At 49.3% G+C, this 18,832-nt stretch overlaps 1 protein-coding gene across 2 annotated transcripts; it reads right to left on the bottom strand.

Annotated features, from left to right (window-relative positions):
• Positions 1 to 2,507: 2,507 nt before the first annotated feature.
• On the bottom strand, positions 2,508 to 15,793 carry phb (prohibitin). Of its 2 annotated transcripts, none has more exons than XM_028819436.2 (7): positions 15,728 to 15,793; positions 8,931 to 9,028; positions 6,453 to 6,614; positions 6,124 to 6,266; positions 3,322 to 3,438; positions 3,128 to 3,223; positions 2,508 to 3,026 (listed from the first exon to the last, which is right to left on the bottom strand). In XM_028819436.2, the coding sequence occupies exons 2-7, from the start codon at positions 9,013 to 9,015 to the stop codon at positions 2,814 to 2,816; spliced, it is 816 nt and encodes a 271-aa protein (XP_028675269.1). In that variant the 5' UTR covers positions 9,016 to 9,028; positions 15,728 to 15,793; the 3' UTR covers positions 2,508 to 2,813. The 2 variants fall into 2 exon arrangements, with proteins under 2 accessions (XP_028675269.1, XP_028675268.1); XM_028819435.2 differs by having other exon boundaries at positions 15,634 to 15,762.
• Between the last annotated feature and the right edge of the window lie 3,039 nt (positions 15,794 to 18,832).

Genomic DNA, 18,832 nt, shown 5'->3' with positions numbered 1-18,832 from the left:
AAGAAGGGCAGACGTTACATGGGACAGGCCAGTGAGGCAGAGCAGCAGAGGCTACAAGAGACAGGGCTGTGAAAAAGTATCTGCCCCCCATGTTTTCATATTTGACCATATGAATATTAGAGGAGAGGAACTCGAGTGAACTCACAAAACAATCTCTACATCAGGACTTTACTCAAAGAGCAAAGTTAGCCAAAGACCGTGTGAAAAAGTAAGTGCCCCCCCAGCCCAGAAGCTCAGCACTAATAGCAACTGCTCGTCTTTGCCTAACAGCTTTAACTGCGACACATTGGTAGGTTTATGGGCATCTGCTGCCTGTTTCTGCACCTCCGTGCAGCTCAGCGTATTCAGTTCAACGTGCTGTGACTGCAGATCTTCACTTTAATCTGTTTAGTATTCGTATCTTTAAGAAGATCTGACTTCTTATTTTTGTCACTGCGTCACTTCAGTGTTGGGCCCTGTGGCTTTGAGCCCCCAGGGACGAGTCCAGCATTCAAATTCGTCCACCCGAAGCTTGCGTTTCATGCTCGTCCTGCGCTAAGTTCTTGGAGTGGCGCCCCCTATGGCAGCTCCAGGTGGTGCACTTCTCCACGCTGCTGCACCCACTCTGCTGTTACGGAGGACTTGGACCATCTTCAGACCCCCTCACTTTCTGCCCACTTCACCATGTTGCAGATGTCATTTTAAATGGGCATTGTGCCCGTCGGTCCACACGCAATAGCACAGCATGACAAAGTGCAAACACGTTTTCAGAGAAGTCTGTGAATTATTCAAACCTGTCATTCCTGCATGTACTCGTCCCCTTCATTCAGTACTCTGTAGAAGCCCCCTTAATGGTCTTCTCGCTAAGTCTCTGAATTTGGGCAGCTGATCCCATTCTTCCTGGCAGATCCAGTCAAGCTCCATTAGACTGAACGGGAAGGTCTGTGAACTGCCATCTCCAGGTCTCTCCATACATCGTCACTCCAGCGCCATCTTGGCCGGTGCCCTGGTCCGAGGTGCTGTGCCCCCAGGCGCGGGTTGTGTTCAAGGACCTCTCTGGATTTCATCACATTCATCCTTGGCTTCATTTTGACCAGTCCCCCAGTCCCCCTGCCCCCACCTTACTCCACTGTAGGGATGGCACTAGGCAGGTGACAGGCACTGCGGGGTCTTCTCCAGATGTTGAGCTTGCAGCCCTGACCAAAATGTTTAGCGTTTGTCTCATCAGAGTGAAGGGGGTCTTTGAGACGTGTTTGACGGAGGAGTGCCATCCGCCGTAAGCGCCTGATTGACGGAGTGCTGCTTCGGATGGGACATCTGAAGCTCCGTCAGCTTCTTTGTCACCTCCCTGACCGGCGGAGACCCGGTGGCTCCAAACTTCTGGAGGCCACTGTGCTCCTGGGGACACTCACAGCTTTACAAAATGACTTGAGCACAACTCAGTCACGTGGGGGGGGGGGGGGGTGAATCATAGGACCTTCTGAACACAGGGACACGTGTCCATTCAGTGGGCCACTCATGGTCACTCCAGTCAAGTCCACATTAGAGCAGGCAGGGAAGGCTCTGGTCACTCAGAGATTTCAGGTTTAGATTTTGAATAACTTTGTGCTTACTTACTGTGTGTAGAGTGCGGGGTGACAATGGCAGACGTGTCCATTTCAGTGACATCTGTGACACAATATGTGTGTGTGGCGAGGGGCTTGGAAGACGTCCTGAATGCACTGCCACTGAATTAGTTTGGGTGGTCTTTGGTGTTTATTGTCCTCCTTGTGATTTGGTCATTGTGCTTCACCGTATCAAACCCCTGCTCAGTTCTGCCAGTCGCGTTGTCCCCATCAGGTGATCAGACGGACAGAACTGGCGGCATTTTCTTCCCTTTTCTTTAATTAGTTTCGTGACTTTGCTGCTTTTGACAAAAACAGGGTGGGTGTGTCATGGAAACCCAGGGGGTCTCGGCCATACCAACCGCTCCACCTTCACCCACACCATTGCCATGAAGCACCAGCAGGGGGCTCCTGACAACAGACATGGAATGTCACGCTTGGGACAACAGCACCCTCTAGTGACAGCTCACCTGTAGCTTACACTCCTTGAGCAGGACGGGTCTGACAAATGAGACGCCAGCCTGGGTCAGCCCACCTTACACCACGTGGTTATGTGCCACCACACTTGGAGGCTGTAGGCCCGGGTCTCTCGAGCAGCTGGGTGCCATTGTGGGCGCCCCCCCGCCCCACTATTTCCAGTTTTATGCCAGGTGACCCCCAAACTGCAGACATTCACAGTTGTATCCCCCCAGGGGGTCATGAATAAGGTTAAGAAGGGCACCCTGGGCGGAGAGACCATAAAGGTTGAGGATCACCACTGTGGCCCACTGGCGCCCCCTTCTGTCTTTATAAGGAGGACGTGGCGGCGCAGACCCACACGGATGGCTTCAGTCCGACTTGAGGTGGGCTGCTGCCCATAATCTCACCCCATGAGGTCCTGTCCATGGCTGCAACCCCCCCAAAATGATCAAACAGACACCGCGCTGCTGCTGCTCCAGACCTTTTATTACTGGAACTACACTTATGAAAGGGGGGCTTCGGCCAGCAGAGACCACGAGACGAGACGCTTCGCTTCATCACAGCATTGAACACTTGAGTCCACGGGCCGTAGAAACTGAGCATTTAATTTTTGATAAAGAGAAGACCCTCCGAGCCGACACGTTCACGAGGCTCTTAAATGAAATTGTCAAATAAACAAACTTCAAATTCAAAACTCGGGTGCAATCGAGTGGCCAACGGCCGCAGGTCACTAGCCGGAAAGGCGCGCGTTCAGAGCGAGGGCTGCTGAGGTCACTGCGGCAGCTGCAGTAGGGTGGTCTGTCCCGACGGCAGGTACGTGATGTTCCTCGACCGCGCCAGCTGGAAGGCGATGTCCTCGGCCGCCTCCAGCTTCCGCAGCTCCACCAGCCCATCGCCGGCTTTGGCCAGGGACTCTGCGATCAACAGGGCGGCCTTGGAGTCGCCTTCAGCGGAGATGATGGTAGCCTGCTTCTGCTGCTCGGCCTGCACGGCGAAAAGAAAAAAAAAAACACAAGAAAAGGGGGTTAAGCAGGGAGGGCACACGCCAATCGGGAGGGCCGAGCCCCCCAATGTCGCAGCCTCACCTTCTCCACCACAAAGCGCGCCCTTTCCGCCTCCTGCTGCGCCACCTGCTTGGCCTCAACGGCGTCCGTGAACTCCTTGCCGAACGTCAAGTGCGTCTGTCGGTGGGGAGGAGGAGATGCCACACGGTTAGCACTTTATCACCTTTAATTACCGCGATTGGAATTCTCATATGCCAGCCCACCCGACGACTTACCAGGGAGACGTCATCGAGGACGAGCCCAAAGGTGGCTGCTCGCTCGGTCAGATCCTCGCTGACCTGCCTGGACACCAACTCTCTCTGCGTGATCAGCTCACCGGCATCAAAGCGGGCCTGCGAAAGAGGAGAGACACACAGGGCAGGGCGTCACCTCCAGGGCAGAGAGGTACCCGCACTGGCATGGTGACGCAGTGTGGACAGGCAGAGCCAGTGATACCCATGAGAGTGCTGCATGCCACCTTCCCCCACTCTACAGGGGCACTGCCCCTTTCAGGTGGACACAGGACCCTCAAACACTGGTGCAAGTGCCGAGGTCAGGGAGGGGGGCATTTGAGAGGTCCGAGTGGCACATTCTGCTACAAACGCCTCAGTAATCCTCAGCTCCCTCAATTCTCCGCCGTGTTTAACTGGCCGTCGTTCTCCTCCACTAAAGAGCTCTACATCGGGGTCCTCTGCCCACAGCCAGGTCTCCAGGTCATTTTGGGGTTAGGGTTGGCATCACCCAGAATGCCCCTTTCAGTTTAGTATTGTGCAGTGTGTGGCACGGGTTGAGCCCATTGCTTCAGTTCACCCTCGGTCTGCCATGGGGTCTTCTGAACAGACTGCACTAACCCCCCAGAATTCTTTGATCCATTTATTGTTCCCCCAGCATGCCCTGGGAGGTCCTTGGCAGGTCCACAAGCAGCCAACTTCAACAACGTGGTGAACTGCAGAAGGAGGAATGCCAAGGTCTCTGAAGATGGCTGGCTTGTCCCCTTTTGGTGACAGCAGTGTCACCAATGGTCTCAGCCAGCACACTTCTCTGAATGAAAAGGCACATTTTGAAGCAGTGAGGCCGTTTATCATTGGTTAATTCAAGTCATGTGACTACGGCTGGTTTTCCACCGATTTCACTGCCATGAGAGTCGAGTTCTTCTCCTCCAACAGATGTAATTGTTGAAATGAAGGCCATTTCTTTTTGAATTGTTCTCGATTATTCCCACGCAGCTCTGTTTCACTGCCCACTTTTTTCAGGGGTTACTGTGTGCCAGTTATGTGGCAGATGGGCACTGCAAATGACATCACAGCTTCATACATTTAGACTCATTTGGCTGACTGGCACTGCGCACGTTTGACGGGTGACACAAGGGACACGGATGGAGCTCCAGACCAACACGTGCATGAAAGCCATTCAGAGAAGTCGTCCACGTCCAGACGTCAAAAAAAGCCACCAAGGCACTGAAGGCAATGCTTAAAATGGCCATCTTGTGTGAGGCGAGGCCGACGTGAGCATCATCAGGTGGTTGGACGGGGCTCCAGGGGGACCAAGAGTGACAAGTGACCAGAGGACGTGCTTAGGGCCGTGAAGAGACGCAGAACACCATGACTACAGGAGGTGAAGAGGAACAAGAGAATGGACAGAGCAGTCCTAACAAGAGGAGGAAGAGGGCAGGCAGTCACCTCACAGAGATGAGGATGAGGAGGATTCTATTGAAACACGAGAGCTGCTCCTACATCTCGACAGAAGAGGGCACACGGGTGGTGGGCTTCCAAACGAGCAGCTTTGAGCTTCTGAGCTCAAAACTTTAGCAAGACAGATGAGACGTCCCCAGCAGTCAGTGGCACACATACTGAGAGTGGTAGACGGCCATTATGAGGGGACAGGCAGGAAGTGGGTGGATAGGACTGGCGAGCTCTGTTGGGCTGAATGGCCTGATCTCAAATTATTCTTCTAAAGACACGGACACACGGAGGAAGAAGAAGGGAAGGCTGCATCTGAAACTGGCACAAAGGCGGCACGTGACACGAGAGGACAGCTGGCATGGGTGGTAACTGTGTGCAGGTCGAGATTCTTTGGTTTTCGGGCCACGTTCTATAGGCCAGCTCGATGCTCACTTAGGAGGGCGACCTCTCACCTTCTACACGAGCCAAGGTGCTCCACTGCGCTCACACTAATTATTTCATTGGATTAGGACCTCAGATATAACCAAACCTGGACGATGGAGCCAGTTTGGGAAATGCAGCTGTGCATCTTCCACCACCTCAGCCCCCTCACGGCTCACACCGCCCTGCCATCCAGCAAGCTACACCAGCAGACCTTCACTGGCACAGGCCAACATACAGCCACGTGATCCGTAACCGAGGCTGTGCTATTACTATTACAGACCAACTGTACCATCTGAGCACTCCCTCCCTCCAGTGTCACTCATGATGCACTTTAGATCTAAACTACCAGCTGGGTAAGCAGCCCAGGGGTCCCACAAACTATCGACTACGGAAATGTCGAGATGTCAGGTAAATGAAAAGAACTCCTCTGGGCGTCTCTCTCCTAGGAGGATTCATTTTGCCGACATGCTGGCTTTGCTTGTGTATCCTCGGAGGCGGAGCTCTTACTCCACTTCTCACGTCCGGGCCAGACAGACGTTTCTATACAAGATATGTCAAGTGACAAAACATCCAATGTCCACGCACAGGTGTAATACCAGCTGGTGTCCACAAGAGGGCTTCATTGTCCAGCAGACAAAGGCAACAAGACACTCAAAGGACGGTGGCCGTTTGTAAGGGCTGGTGTTTCCGGTGAGCAGAGGTGCCAAAGCACATGTGGTGATCGAGACCATCGTAAAGGGGGCATTTCACTGGGCTGGTATATTTGTGATCCCACAGAGCTGCATATTTATGGCTTTGCCTTTGTACTCTGAAGTGTACTGGTGCCACCTTCTCGCTCCAGTAAGGTACCGAGAATTACCCCTCACTGTCCTGTGGGGTAGGGCAACAAACTACAATCGACTCTATGCCCCGGGGGGCTTCTACAGAACTTACCACAACAGACTTCAGAACTTCTGTAGTGATGGAGGGGAGGACTCGCTCATCATAATCTTCTCCGATGCTGGTGAAGATCCGTGGGAGCTGAGCAGCCACCGGCCTGAACAGGATACGCAGCGTGATGTTCACATTTTGGAGATCTAGAAAAGAGGGCTGCTTTAAAATGGGTTTGCAGGTTTGGCCCACTCCACCATTCAAAGGCCACTCCTCCCCGCTCACAGGCAGAGGCACCGAGAGTGACCAACCCCACCGGCTCGTCTAAAACGTACAAGGTGGTCCAGACGGGAAGGCCCGGCTTGTGGCGAGGCCCGAGCAAGCTGCGTTACCTTTACTGCCAGTGATCACGGGAACGTTGCGAGGACGAGAACGGCAGTCATAGATGATTGGCTTCTGCACCCAGGGAATGAGAAAGTGTGTGCCTTCTCCGGAGACATCATTCTGCACTCCTCTGAAACGGTCAAATATGACAGCCCTGTGACCGGCGTCCACTGAAAGAGGAAGAAGATACACACAGAGCAAATTAAAGAGTGGACGTCCTAAAACCAAAAAGCACGCAACCCAAAATGTAACCGTGAAGAGGGTCAGCCACCCTTCAGCGCCTTTAGTCCAGGAAGACCCCCTCACCTTCACTCCATGTACTGGAAATTGCTGGTGAGCTTTTGTAGAACGTCCATCTGAGCAGGGTAAAGGAAGCCCCCTACCCAACAAGGCCCATTTTTAACTATTTACTTACACCCTGTGATGTTTGCCCATCTTGAAATGATTGGGTGGGCTGACCACTAATTCACCGCCTCCCGAATTGTAAATCTGCGTTAAGAGCGGAGGGAACTTTTTTGTTGTAAACAGACTTCAATCTTTTATCGCTAGTATTGCTTATCAGTGCCACCTCTTTGAGAGTTTGCTGCTATTGGTGCCCGTCGACGCCTCTTGTAACGGCAATTCTGCCAACTGCGTTCTACATAAATCCATGAGATTAATACCCCCCCCCCCCCCCCCAAGACATCACTGAATATCTTGATGAAAACTGCTGCACACACACACACGCCTCTCCCAACTGTTTTACTACGCACAAACGCTGACGTGGCTCATAGCGTGCCGCCATCTTAAATAGTGAGACAGCAGCCGCAAACTACGGCAACCGCTAGGAAAGCCACTCAATAGCAACTGTGACCCAAAAACTCCACAAAGGATCACAGTATGGGAACATTGGAAAGAAAACCTTTAGACAATAAATGAAACTGCAATCTACTACATGTGTGAAAGTAACAGCGAACAGGCTCAAAACCTACAACACGGTAAGAGCTCCTCGACGTCCTCCTGTGCCCTCCACACCTGCAGGACGTGACAATGGCATTCGGGACGCGTCCCTCCTGAAAATGGTTCAAACATTTTGAAGATCTACGACTTGCTGCTCTGAGCAGGAGAAAGTCTGAGGTGACGTCACCTGCACTGTGCTTAAGAGAGACGCCTCTCCAGAAATAAACCTAAATTCAGGTGTCTGCACGATAAGGTCGGCCATCTGGCTGTCAGATCAAATTTACATTTTTTTTTTAAAATTAAAGACAAACTCGCCCGCCTGTTGTCTGTTATGCCGTATGCCAATGTCGACATCGGCCATGCCACTCAATGTCACGGAGTCCCACTGAGCCCTCCTTGAGCATCGTCTCCAGGCTCCTTTCCTATTTCTGAGTGGTAAGCTTGTATCGACATTACTGACACGGAGCCCTTCACAAGGCATTCTGGGGCACATTTTTCTACTCGTTCCAGACTTGCGTAAAATAACCGTTCTGCTCCTGAGCCCGAGGGTCCAAACAATGCTTTACTTATGTGTGCTGCGAGATACCGGACTTCAGATAAAATACAAATGATGTGTGCGAGAGCAGAGCTCTTCAAGAATGTCACTGCATGCCACCAAAGGTGACTTGATCTCTAATGGAAACCTGACAAGCTGAACAAGGAAGGCCTTGTGTGACCGAGAGGATCCAGGATGGCAGATGGTCAAAGAGAAGAGTCGTCGGCGTGTGGGTCTGGCAAGGCCATGGAGCAGGACTTACAGGGGAACAGGCAAACCACTCGATGATTCGCACTCAAGTGTAACTCTGTGTGTTCACCATGATGAGGTGCTCACTTCAGGGTCTTAAAACGGACTGAAACGCATCAAAAATTCAAATTGAATTCACTTCAGTTCTGAATGAGTGCTAAAAACAAAAGAGACACACGTGCAAAAATACACAACCACAGTGCAGCACGTCCAAGAACACGCCTGGCATGTACCCTCCCGACCCGTGGACAGAGGCTATAAATGAACTGGCACGAGTGCCAACGGTCTGGAAGAGAGAAGAGCGAGGAATGCCAAGCTCTTTAATGATGTCTGCCGTTTGCCATCGCTGTGTGTTCTACAGACCGTGAACGCGGCACCAGTTTCTCAGATGGCAGCAGTGATGCCCACTGCAGTCACATGACTCCTGGAATACAGAACATGATTTTCATTTTTTCTGGAAACTTCAAATCGGTGTATCAGTTGGTGTTTAGTCTTCACCTTTTGTTTTGTATTTCCAGAGTGACTCTGGGTCTCGTTTTAGTCTTTAGGACGCTGGTTTCAGACCTCTAGCTCTGACCTCGGTCTGACGCAGACAACTGTAATACCCTCTCTCATCTCCGGGTCCTTCAGCTCTAAAATGTTTCTCTTTCCATCATGGATGAACGCCATGGTGCAGACTGTCATTATTATCATCGATAGTATAACTAACCAAAGAACGTCCATCCCTCCCTCCCTTGTCTCGCACACCACTGCGCAGACTCACCGTTATAGAGGGCCGAGTTCACCACACCTCCCACCACTGCCAGACCAAGGCCAAGCTTCCCAATCGTTTCAAACAACTTGGCCATGATGGCGATTGACCTGTTTGGAGACAAATGACAAGAGTTAGTCTGCAATGTGCGAGTACCAGCGACCACACCATGCTGTCTGAGACAGCACTTTCAGTTGATGAACAGAAGTCAACCCTCAACACCACCCACTCTCATCCATCTGTGTGAAACTCCACACTCACATCACACACCTCTGCCAACTACCCCAAATGAGCCTGCGCCAACACCTGAGGGTGGGTGGCATCTTCAAGCACCTGCTCAACTGGGTCATGGGTGCCGGGCACAGCGCTGCTCCGAGTGGATCGGAATAAAATCTTATTTACCAGCCAGTCGGGGGCTCATGACCCCTCATCAGTGCTGTTTGTGCAGACCACCACAGGGGTCATCCATCAACCTCTTTATGTTGCTCAAGAACCTTAAGGATGGCCTGTTGGACTTAAAATGGGAGGAAATGAAAGGACCCTCATGGTGGGGTTTAGTCTGTATGCTCGTGGAATGCAGTGGGTGCTCCTTAATGTTGTCCTTCTGCACGCTGACCTGCTGGACCCTCCAGCGTCTCCGATCGGGGGTCTCTCAACTGTAGGCCCCCTGGGGTTGCAGGTTTCTGTTCCAACCAGTCTGTCAATCGCTGCTTCTTTTCTACCTTGAATGGACCTTGGGGTTGGATGAGCTGCTCCCATTTCTTCTCATATTTTGCTCAGCATTCACATTTATTACAAGTTCCTGTCCTGCCCTCCTTGTGTTTTCCTATTAATTCATTGATTTTATGTGATGTCCTCTCACTTACTTGAATCCTGACAATTAGCAACGAGCAGAGATGCCACAGGGGGGCAAACAACACGGGCTACCAGAGGCCGATACCCCCAAGTGAGCCCTTGACTCCATTTCAGATCATGGAGGGCCGCAGTGGCTACAGGTTTTCATTGCTGCCACCATCTTAATTACTAACCTGCTGCTCCTTTTGCCCCAACCACAGCCGCTTTCTTTTACTGGAGTTTCTCTCTGAACCGATAGACAAACAGTTAAAGGGTACAAAGCTGGCCAACAACGGAGCAGTTCACTCCGGGGGGATTCAGAAGGACCACCACTGTCACTCCAGCCAGCCTCCCATTCAACTGCGTAATGGAGAAGAGTGCCAGGCATATGCGTAAATAACGTTTATCATTAATGTCAAAAAAAAATATTTTAAAATACAGTGAAGTGGACTAAGCCTGTCTATGTTTTAGGAGGGGCTGGGTGGACCTTTACAGCTTACGAGACGCAAGAAGAATTTCTTACTCTGGCCATCTGTAATGGGGAGGAGGAGACTGGAGTGGAGTGGCCAGTTTACGACTTCATTACCTGCACGGCCTCTCTGTTTGTCTGGAACTACAACTGTGCGTCCCTTGAAAGTGGAGACCATGCTGATGGGACAGCTCTGGACTTGGGGTGTTGAGTCTGACAGCAAATGCACCCCCTCACTGATCCGAGGAGGCCACAGGATTTGCTTTTTATAAATTAAGACGGACAGACACTGAGAGTTAAAGCTCATTTATACGTCTGCATTGAGTCGTGTAGCCCGACGCCCACCTACTCAAAAACAGGACTGAACTTCGCATCAAAGCAGACCCCCACACATAGCAGGGGTCCCCAACTCCGGGCCTGGAGGGCCACAGTGGTTGCTGGTTTTCTAACCTTTTTTAATGAGTGCCCAGTTTGTGCTGCTAATTAACTTCTTGTGAGTTCATTTTAATTGACTTGTGGTTTTTTTTTTTGTTTAAGATTTACTCCTCTGAATCGCTTCACATCTTTCCTTAAACAGAAAAGAAATGTGAAGTGAGGGAGCCGACAGAAGACCACCTAAATCAGGGCCTCAATCTCCAACAGGCTCCGAGTCTTGTCGTTCATTAAACTCGTTCTTTAATTCCTTGGCGTGTCGCTGCTCTCATTGTGCCACAGCAGACACGTCCGATGTTGTGGATTTTCTCTTTTCTAAAAGCACCGGGGTCCTGAGCAGCTCGACATTCCCGAGACCCTCGTCTTTTCTTTATTTTCAGATGTTGAATGATGGACACAGTTTGCTGGTCCTGTTTTACCTCATTTTGTATCTCATTATTGTCTGGCAACTAATTAAGGAGAAAGAAACAATTAAGGGGCGGAGTCTTCAAGAGCGAGTCAACTAAAATGAATTCAAAAGTTAATTAACCCTTAAACCACCTAAAATCAGTTCCAAGTGCAATTTGGCAGCACGCCAGAGCTGATCAGTCAGTGGCGTACATTCGTTGAGCAGCCAGCTCATGACCACTGGCGCCCCCTGCAGCCTCAGCGTCTCTGGGATTGAGCCGCTGCACTAGGCATTAGCGTTGGCCTCTGTGTGCAGTTGGCTCGGTGACTTACTGAATTTCATCAATGGCGTCACTTGCACCTTCTACATATTGTTCCAGTAGTTTTCTTTAATAGTTTTTACAGTTCATTGGCAGGGTGCAAAATGATCGTTTGTTGCAGTAATTGTGATGCTCTTTGCATGAAAAAAATTTAAAATTTCTTATTTTCTTTGTGAATTGCAACATTTACTTAAAAAGTACAGCAAAAAAGTATTGGGTGTCCAGGGGCGCATTAACCCCTAAGTCTGTAGTAGTTTAAGGGTTAAGAGCAAAAACAGGTCACTAATTAGGAAAAGGGGGGGGGGGGGGCCCACAGTGGCTGCAGATTTTTGCTCCAATTAGAGATGAGAAAGTGATGTCGAAGGTCATGTCAGTCAATCGGAAGAAAGTGTAGGGAGTCGAATCACTGTGTCCAGACACCACTGTCATGTGACCCGTGACGTCTGAAGCTTCATGAAGCTTCATTTGCCCATCACTTGTGCCCACCCAATTGCTTAATAAGAAGGTTAGGTAATCTTTCTGCTTCTTTTTTTTTTTTTTGAGTCACTCGTTACGATTTTGAAACTTTATTGCTCGTTTTAACCTTAAACAGCGGTATTCTTGATTTTTAATTGCTCCTTATTTGCAATAATATTCAAATGATAAAGAAAAGCAGCAGTCCTCCATTTAGCTCGTTTACACTTACACCTGTGTGTGTGAGGATGCCATCATCTACACCGATCCCTCTCCCACTTGGATAGAGGCAGTGGTGCTATAAGAATTATGTTTCTAGACTTCTCTAGCACCTTCATCACCATCCAACCGCTGCTCCTTAGGGACAAGCTGACAGAGATGGGAGTAGATTCATACCTGGTGACATGGATTGTGGACTATCTTACAGACAGACCTCAGTATGTGCGTCTCGGGAACTGCAGGTCTGACATTGTGGCCAGCAACACGGGAGCGCCGCAGGGGACTGGACTTTCTCTGGTCCTGTTCAGCCATCAGACATCCAATACAACTCGGAGTCCTGCCACGTGCAAAAGTTCGCTAACAACACTGCTATGGTGGGCTGCATCAGGAGTGGGCAGGAGGAGGAGTATAGGAACCTCATCAAGGACTTTGTTAGATGGTGCGACTCAAACCACCTACACCTGAACACCAGCAAAACCAAGGAGCTGGTGGTGGATTTTAGGAGGCCCAGGCCCCTCATGGACCCCGTGATCATCAGAGGTGACTGTGTGCAGAGGGTGCAGACCTATAAATACCTGGGAGTGCAGCTGGATGATAAACTGGACTGGACTGCCAATAGTAATGCGCTGTGCAAAAGAGGACAGAGCCGACTATACTTCCTTAGAAGGCTGGCGTCCTTCAACATCTGCAATAAGATGCTGCAGATGTTCTATCAGACGGTTGTGGCGAGTGCCCTCTTCTACGCGGTGGTGTGCTGGGGAGGCAGCATAAAGAAGAAGGACGCCTCACGCCTGGACATACTGGTGAGGAAGGCAGGCTCTATTGTAGGCATGGAGCTGGACAGTTTGACATCTGTGGCAGAGCGACGGGCGCTGAGCAGACTCCTGTCAATCATGGAGAATCCACTGAACAGGATCATCTCCAGACAGAGGAGCAGCTTCAGCGACAGACTGCTGTCACCATCCTGCTCCACTGACAGACTGAGGAGATCGTTCCTCCACTACACTATGCGACTCTTCAATTCCACCCGGGGGGTAAACGTTAACATTATCAAAGTTATGGACTGTTATACCTACATTGTTATCACTCTGTAATTTAATATTGTTCTTTATCAGTATGCTGCTGCTGGAGTATGAATTATTAATAAAGTATCTATCTATCCATCTATTTATCATGCACTATTTGGTTCAGTTCAATTAACAATTAGGCAACTGGGTTGGAACAAAAACCTGCAACCACTGCGGCCCTCCAGGACTGACTTTGCCCACCCTGGGTTAGAATGAAAACCTGCAGCCACCCCAGGACCAGAGTTGGGGACCCCTGCTACATAGACTCTGATTGGCCAGTCTGGTAAATACGCATTTGTTTGTCTTACACTATTCATAAGGAATCAGACTGTGCTGAAGAAGTCTGAAAATCTACAAGACTACGAAGACAATCAGATGGAGGCCCATTCATGATGTGAATTTTCCACCAACATACGCTTGCCCCGTGTTCAGGTACGTGCCAGCAGTGTGGTTTGACCCACAAGTATAAACTGCTTTCTATATTGTGGCCGAGATGATGAAGTGGAAATCTGCCTTTACACTCTCTGCCACTTTCCAGGCCGAGGAGACCACCTCTCTCTCGGTAGCCATATTCAAACAGGCCACGCTGCCTCCTTCTAACACTCAAACCAAACAACAAAGAGCCAACTGCTGGCCTGTTATCAGGTTGTACTCGGCTTCGAATTTGAGCACATTATCTAGAAAAGAGCATCAAAAAATGTGTGATTTGTCTCTCCTGCCTGCTTTGGTCCTCCATACACGTTAGTGTAACTTGGGAGGGCTATAGCAGGGATTTGGGGCATTCTGTTGTGCTCTACATACAGTAATAAAGAGTGTAAAAGGGAATAGGGGCACCCTTGGACCCCAGCACAATAAAACAAACCGTTAATGAAACCTGCCGTTTAATTTCTAAGGCTTGCTAATGTTCACATTCTGCCACACCAGTCATTTCCAAGACGGATTCTTTCTTTGGAGACCACCATGTGAAGGCTCTGCAGATCACAGCAGATCAACACTTCTAACAGCTTCACCTTTTTGCTTTTCAGACAGTTTAACGGAGTCAGACACCGTATGAAAGACACAGGTGCATTATGGGATCAAAGCTAGCCTGGGGACCCCATCTGGCTTGTTTTATAACTCATTAAAAAAAAAAAAAAAGTGAAACAAAGTGCACATCAATTGAAATTAAGGCAACAAACTCTTCTCCGTTAGCATTGGTTACTACTAGAGAAAGTAGTAACTAATCCCAAGGTTTCTTCCATTTTTCCCTACAAGGTTTTTTTTGGGAGTTTTCCTTGTCTTCTTAGAGAGTCAAGGCTGGGGGGCTGTCAAGAGGCAGGGCCTGTTAGAGCCCATTGCGACACTTCTTGTGTGATTTTGGGCTACACAAAAATAAATTGTATTGTATTAGAGAAAGTGATAAGGACAAAACCGGCTGCCACCACAACTATCCAGGAACGGGGTCTGCCACCCTGGTCTTAAGTGATTAACAGCTTAAATAACGATGACAATTGGAAAAGAAGACCAAATTAGGATGTCGAAAGCCTTCAAAACGGAACTAAAAAGCAGTAAATTATCTCCATGTATGTCCCTCATAAATTGCTATATTCCAATATAATATTATAACACGTTTCAGACATGCAGACTGACATCTACAAATACACATTGGTCATTTTTAATTACGATAGGCATTCAATTTGTCAGTACGCACTTTTAGATGACCCCCCCCCCCCCCCCCAAGAAGGCTCTCCCTACCCAAAGGGACCCCCGAGCAGGACAGACCCTGGTCCCCTGCCGTTTTCATCGTTCTAACCATCATATCACGACATTTAACCCCATTATGTTACCCTCACCTGCTCCGTTGGCATTGCCCCTAGTGGTCGATGGTGTTGGGACCCTTGTTCTGAGATTTTTCGGATAAGGAAGGCAGACGTTTCGAGTGTAGGTGGTTTTTTCACGTAAGGCGCTCAGGTAGCTGTAACTCAACAATATTGACGCCAGAAAAGGGCGACATGCTGCATGTTAATTGGCACCCCAAAGTACGAACTTCACTGTATTCTGTTCGCGTGATAATCTGGACCCTGTAAACCGATTAAAAGTAGAAACGGGGTGGGACGCAGCCTGGCAGCCACGAGGAGAGGGGGCTTATCAAAAGACTGAACTTGAAACCCACTGCTCTGAATGAAGGCGGGGCACTATTGTTATTTCTTTATATCTGGCAGACGCTTACGGGAGGCCGCTTACAAGATAACGAACGAGAAGTTAGAAAAATTCACAGTGTGAGTTCAGGCCGGTTTATCGACTTGCTCAGGGACACACCGATGGGCGGTACTCTGCACTGCTCGAGCTCTAAACGGTGATCCCCCCACGAGTTCGGAGGAAGACACAGTGTTCCCAGTTGCCTCGTTACACCTGAACGGTCCGATATTGAAGGAACCCAAACGAAATAACTCACTGGCGAAGGTGGGCGCACACGCGCTATCGCCAGTAGCTAATAAACGAGCGCAAACATGACGGAACTCAACCTAATATATGACACGTCTCAAAAGACTTACCTTTACCAAAACGTGCAGCTAAATATCGACAAATTTTCCAATTTTCGGCTTTATTTGCACAAGTCTTGTATCACCCCAACACAAAACTACTTACCAGTCTGACCTCCACTACACCACGTGAACCTTCGGATCGAGTACGCATGCTCCTCCTTTGAAATCTAATTGGACAGTTCAAAGTGCTCTGGGATTTAGAGTCTTTCGGATTATGCGTTGTATTGCTGAAGCGAGTGTAAGAACTTCAAATCCCGAGCATCTTTGCACGGGTTCATTCTCGCCGCTGGAAGAGGTTCAAGGTTGTGTTCCGTAAACTGGCTGACACTTGAAGCGAATCATTTTAGAGTGATGCGCCGCCAATACGGAGCTCTTGTCTGTTCGTTATTACTTGTTCGTTAAACTTACATACTCATGCAAATTAACAGATTTACGTGACAGTTCAAGTTGAAATTGAAGTTTACTGTCACATGTAGTGAAGTTGAAGTTTACTGTCACATGTATTCAGCTCAATAAAAATCTTACCTGCATTTCTCCTCAGAACGGTAACAATTATACATAACAACAAAAACACACACACAAAAGTATGTCCAGCATACACCATATATGTATTGTATATACATACTATATACATATTCACACGAAAATATATATATATAGTGTGGGGCGGCCAGGGCCCCTCACCTGGCTGGGACACCTTCATAAAGGAAGGACTGAGGGAGAGAACATGCACAGGACATTATCTCCCCCAGAGCACTAGATGGCAACCCCCTGGGTTGCATCAGTGCCTCAGAGTCCCACAGGACTTCATGGGAGTTGGAGTTCAGCACAGCCCTGTTGGGTTCTGTGGGTGCTACCAGGGAGTGAAACAGGGACTGTGAAGCCCTACTTTGTTTGGCTTCCACCTTACCCAGAAGTGCTTCTGGGCCACACTAATGGCCCACCAGAAGTACTCCTGAGTGCAAGATAAAAGAAGCCTGCTGACACTGCTCCAGGAGCCAGAATCTGGAGGTGGGAATTCTTGGGGAAGAGTCCTCCCCATAAAAAGACCTTTGTGCTGAGAAAGAACTTGTGTCTGTCTGTGTCAAGTTTGGGAGCTGGTACACCGAACCCCCCCCACCAAGACACACACACTCATATATAAAAAAATACAGGAACACTTTGAAAACCCATCAGATCGAAATGGGAAAAAAAATCCTGCTGCCTATCTCTACTGGTATGGACTGATATGGTGATGTGTGAGGAACAAAAGGATGGCAGCCACATCATCTGATGGAAATGAAAAGGATCAACCTACAGAGAGAGGCTGAATTCAAAGACAAAGGGAACAATTGATGCGGCAGGCAGGTGAGTCCATTTGGCCGAAATGTCATTGCAGCAACTCCAAATCATCCTCAGTAGTTTTTATGAACCCCAACCCCATGTTCTTGTATGCAGGCCTGACAATGTCCTAAAGAGAAGATGGATGGTGTCCTGGGGGATCTCCTCCCAGATATGGAACAGGCCATCACTGAGGCATCGGATGGACCGAAACATAATGTCTCACCCAAATTGGTCAGACAAGCGAGTGTGGGGGCCAGTCATTGGTATCAAGTCCTTCATCCTCTTGCCACATGAGGCCTGGCATTGTTGTGCACCAGGAGGAACTAGCATAGGGTCTGATGATGGGCCCAAAGATTTCATCCCGATACCTAATGGCAGTCAAGGTGCCCACCATTGTCTCGCCTGTAGAGGTCTGTGTGTCCCTCCATGGATATGCCCTCCCTCCCTTGACTGACCATCACTGACCCCCCATCAAAGCGGTAATGCTGAACGATGTGACAGGTAGCATAACGTTCCCCATGACTTCTCCAGACATCTGTCACATGTGCTCAGGGTGAACCTGCTCTCATCTGTAAAAAAGCACAGGGCGCCAATTCTGATATTCTATGGCAAATGCCAATTGATCTCCACGGTACCCACTAGAGGACGTCGGGCCCTCAGGCCCCGCTCATGAAGTCTGTTTTCTGATTGTTTGGTCAGAGGACATTCACACCAGTGGCCGGCCTGCCTGCTGGAAGTCATTTTGTAGGCTCTACCAGTGCTCATCCTGTTCCTCATTGCCCAAAGGAGCAGATACCGGTGGGTCCTGCTGATGTGTTAAGGACATTCTATGGCTCCCCTGTCCAGCTCTCCTAGAGTAACTGCCTGCCTGTCTCCTGGAATCTCCTCCATGCCCTTGAGACTGTGCTGGGAGACACAGCAGACCTTCTGACCATGGCACATGGTATTGATGTGCCATCCTGTAAAAGTTGGACTACCTGTGCCAGCTCTGTAGGGCCCAGGCATTGCCCACCTCATGCTACCAGTAGTGACACTGACCACAGCCAAATGCAAAACGAAAAATGTTATTGGCCTCCCTCCACCTGTTAAACCATTCATTCCTGTTTTGGGGGTCTTCTCATTGTTGCCCCCGCCCTCTAGGGCCCCAAAGCAGCTGAAACTGATGAACAAGCCCCTCTGCTACTCCACTGACCAGATCAATAGCCCACAAGTGTCATTGACTTGATGCTATACTCGGATTAACGTGTTCCTTTCATTTTCTTGAGCAGTATATATATACAGTATATGTAAATGTTGATATGATGGGCAGTCGGTGGACAGCAACTGTCCCTGAATCACAAAGAAAGAGCTGAGAAAAGCCTCTGTGGTGGATGGCTAAGGTCTTCAATAACACTTTTTGCATTTCCAGGTCAGTGTCAGTTGTGTATGTCCTCAACAGAAGGCAGCAGGGTGCCAGTCACATTCAGTGCCACTTTCACCTCCCAGTGCAGTGCTTTAGATAGATAGATAGATAGATAGATAGATAGATAGATAGATAGATAGATAGATAGATAGATAGATAGATAGATAGATACTTTATTAATCCCAATGGGAAATTCAATTTATGCTCTGAAGCTCAACGGGTGCCATCCTAGGGTGTTGCGTTGACAGTGAGGATGGACTCCACTGTGCCCCCTGCAGATGTTTGCTAGAGAGATGGAGGAGTGTGACCCGTCATTAGGTGTGTAAGAAAGCAGAGGTGACAAGAAGCTGGGGTCAGCTGCATCAGTGATGGTCACTCTTTTAACTGCACCCCCTTCAATGTAGATGAGCAGATGCTTCCTGAAGCCAATGGTCGGTTCATTAGCTTTGGTGACAGTAAGGGTCTGATTGTTGTCTTAATATC

Source organism: Erpetoichthys calabaricus, chromosome 14, assembly GCF_900747795.2.
Source record: "Erpetoichthys calabaricus chromosome 14, fErpCal1.3, whole genome shotgun sequence".
In the NCBI taxonomy this organism is placed as follows: domain Eukaryota; kingdom Metazoa; phylum Chordata; class Cladistia; order Polypteriformes; family Polypteridae; genus Erpetoichthys; species Erpetoichthys calabaricus.
This window is presented reverse-complemented; position numbering and strand designations above follow the sequence as displayed.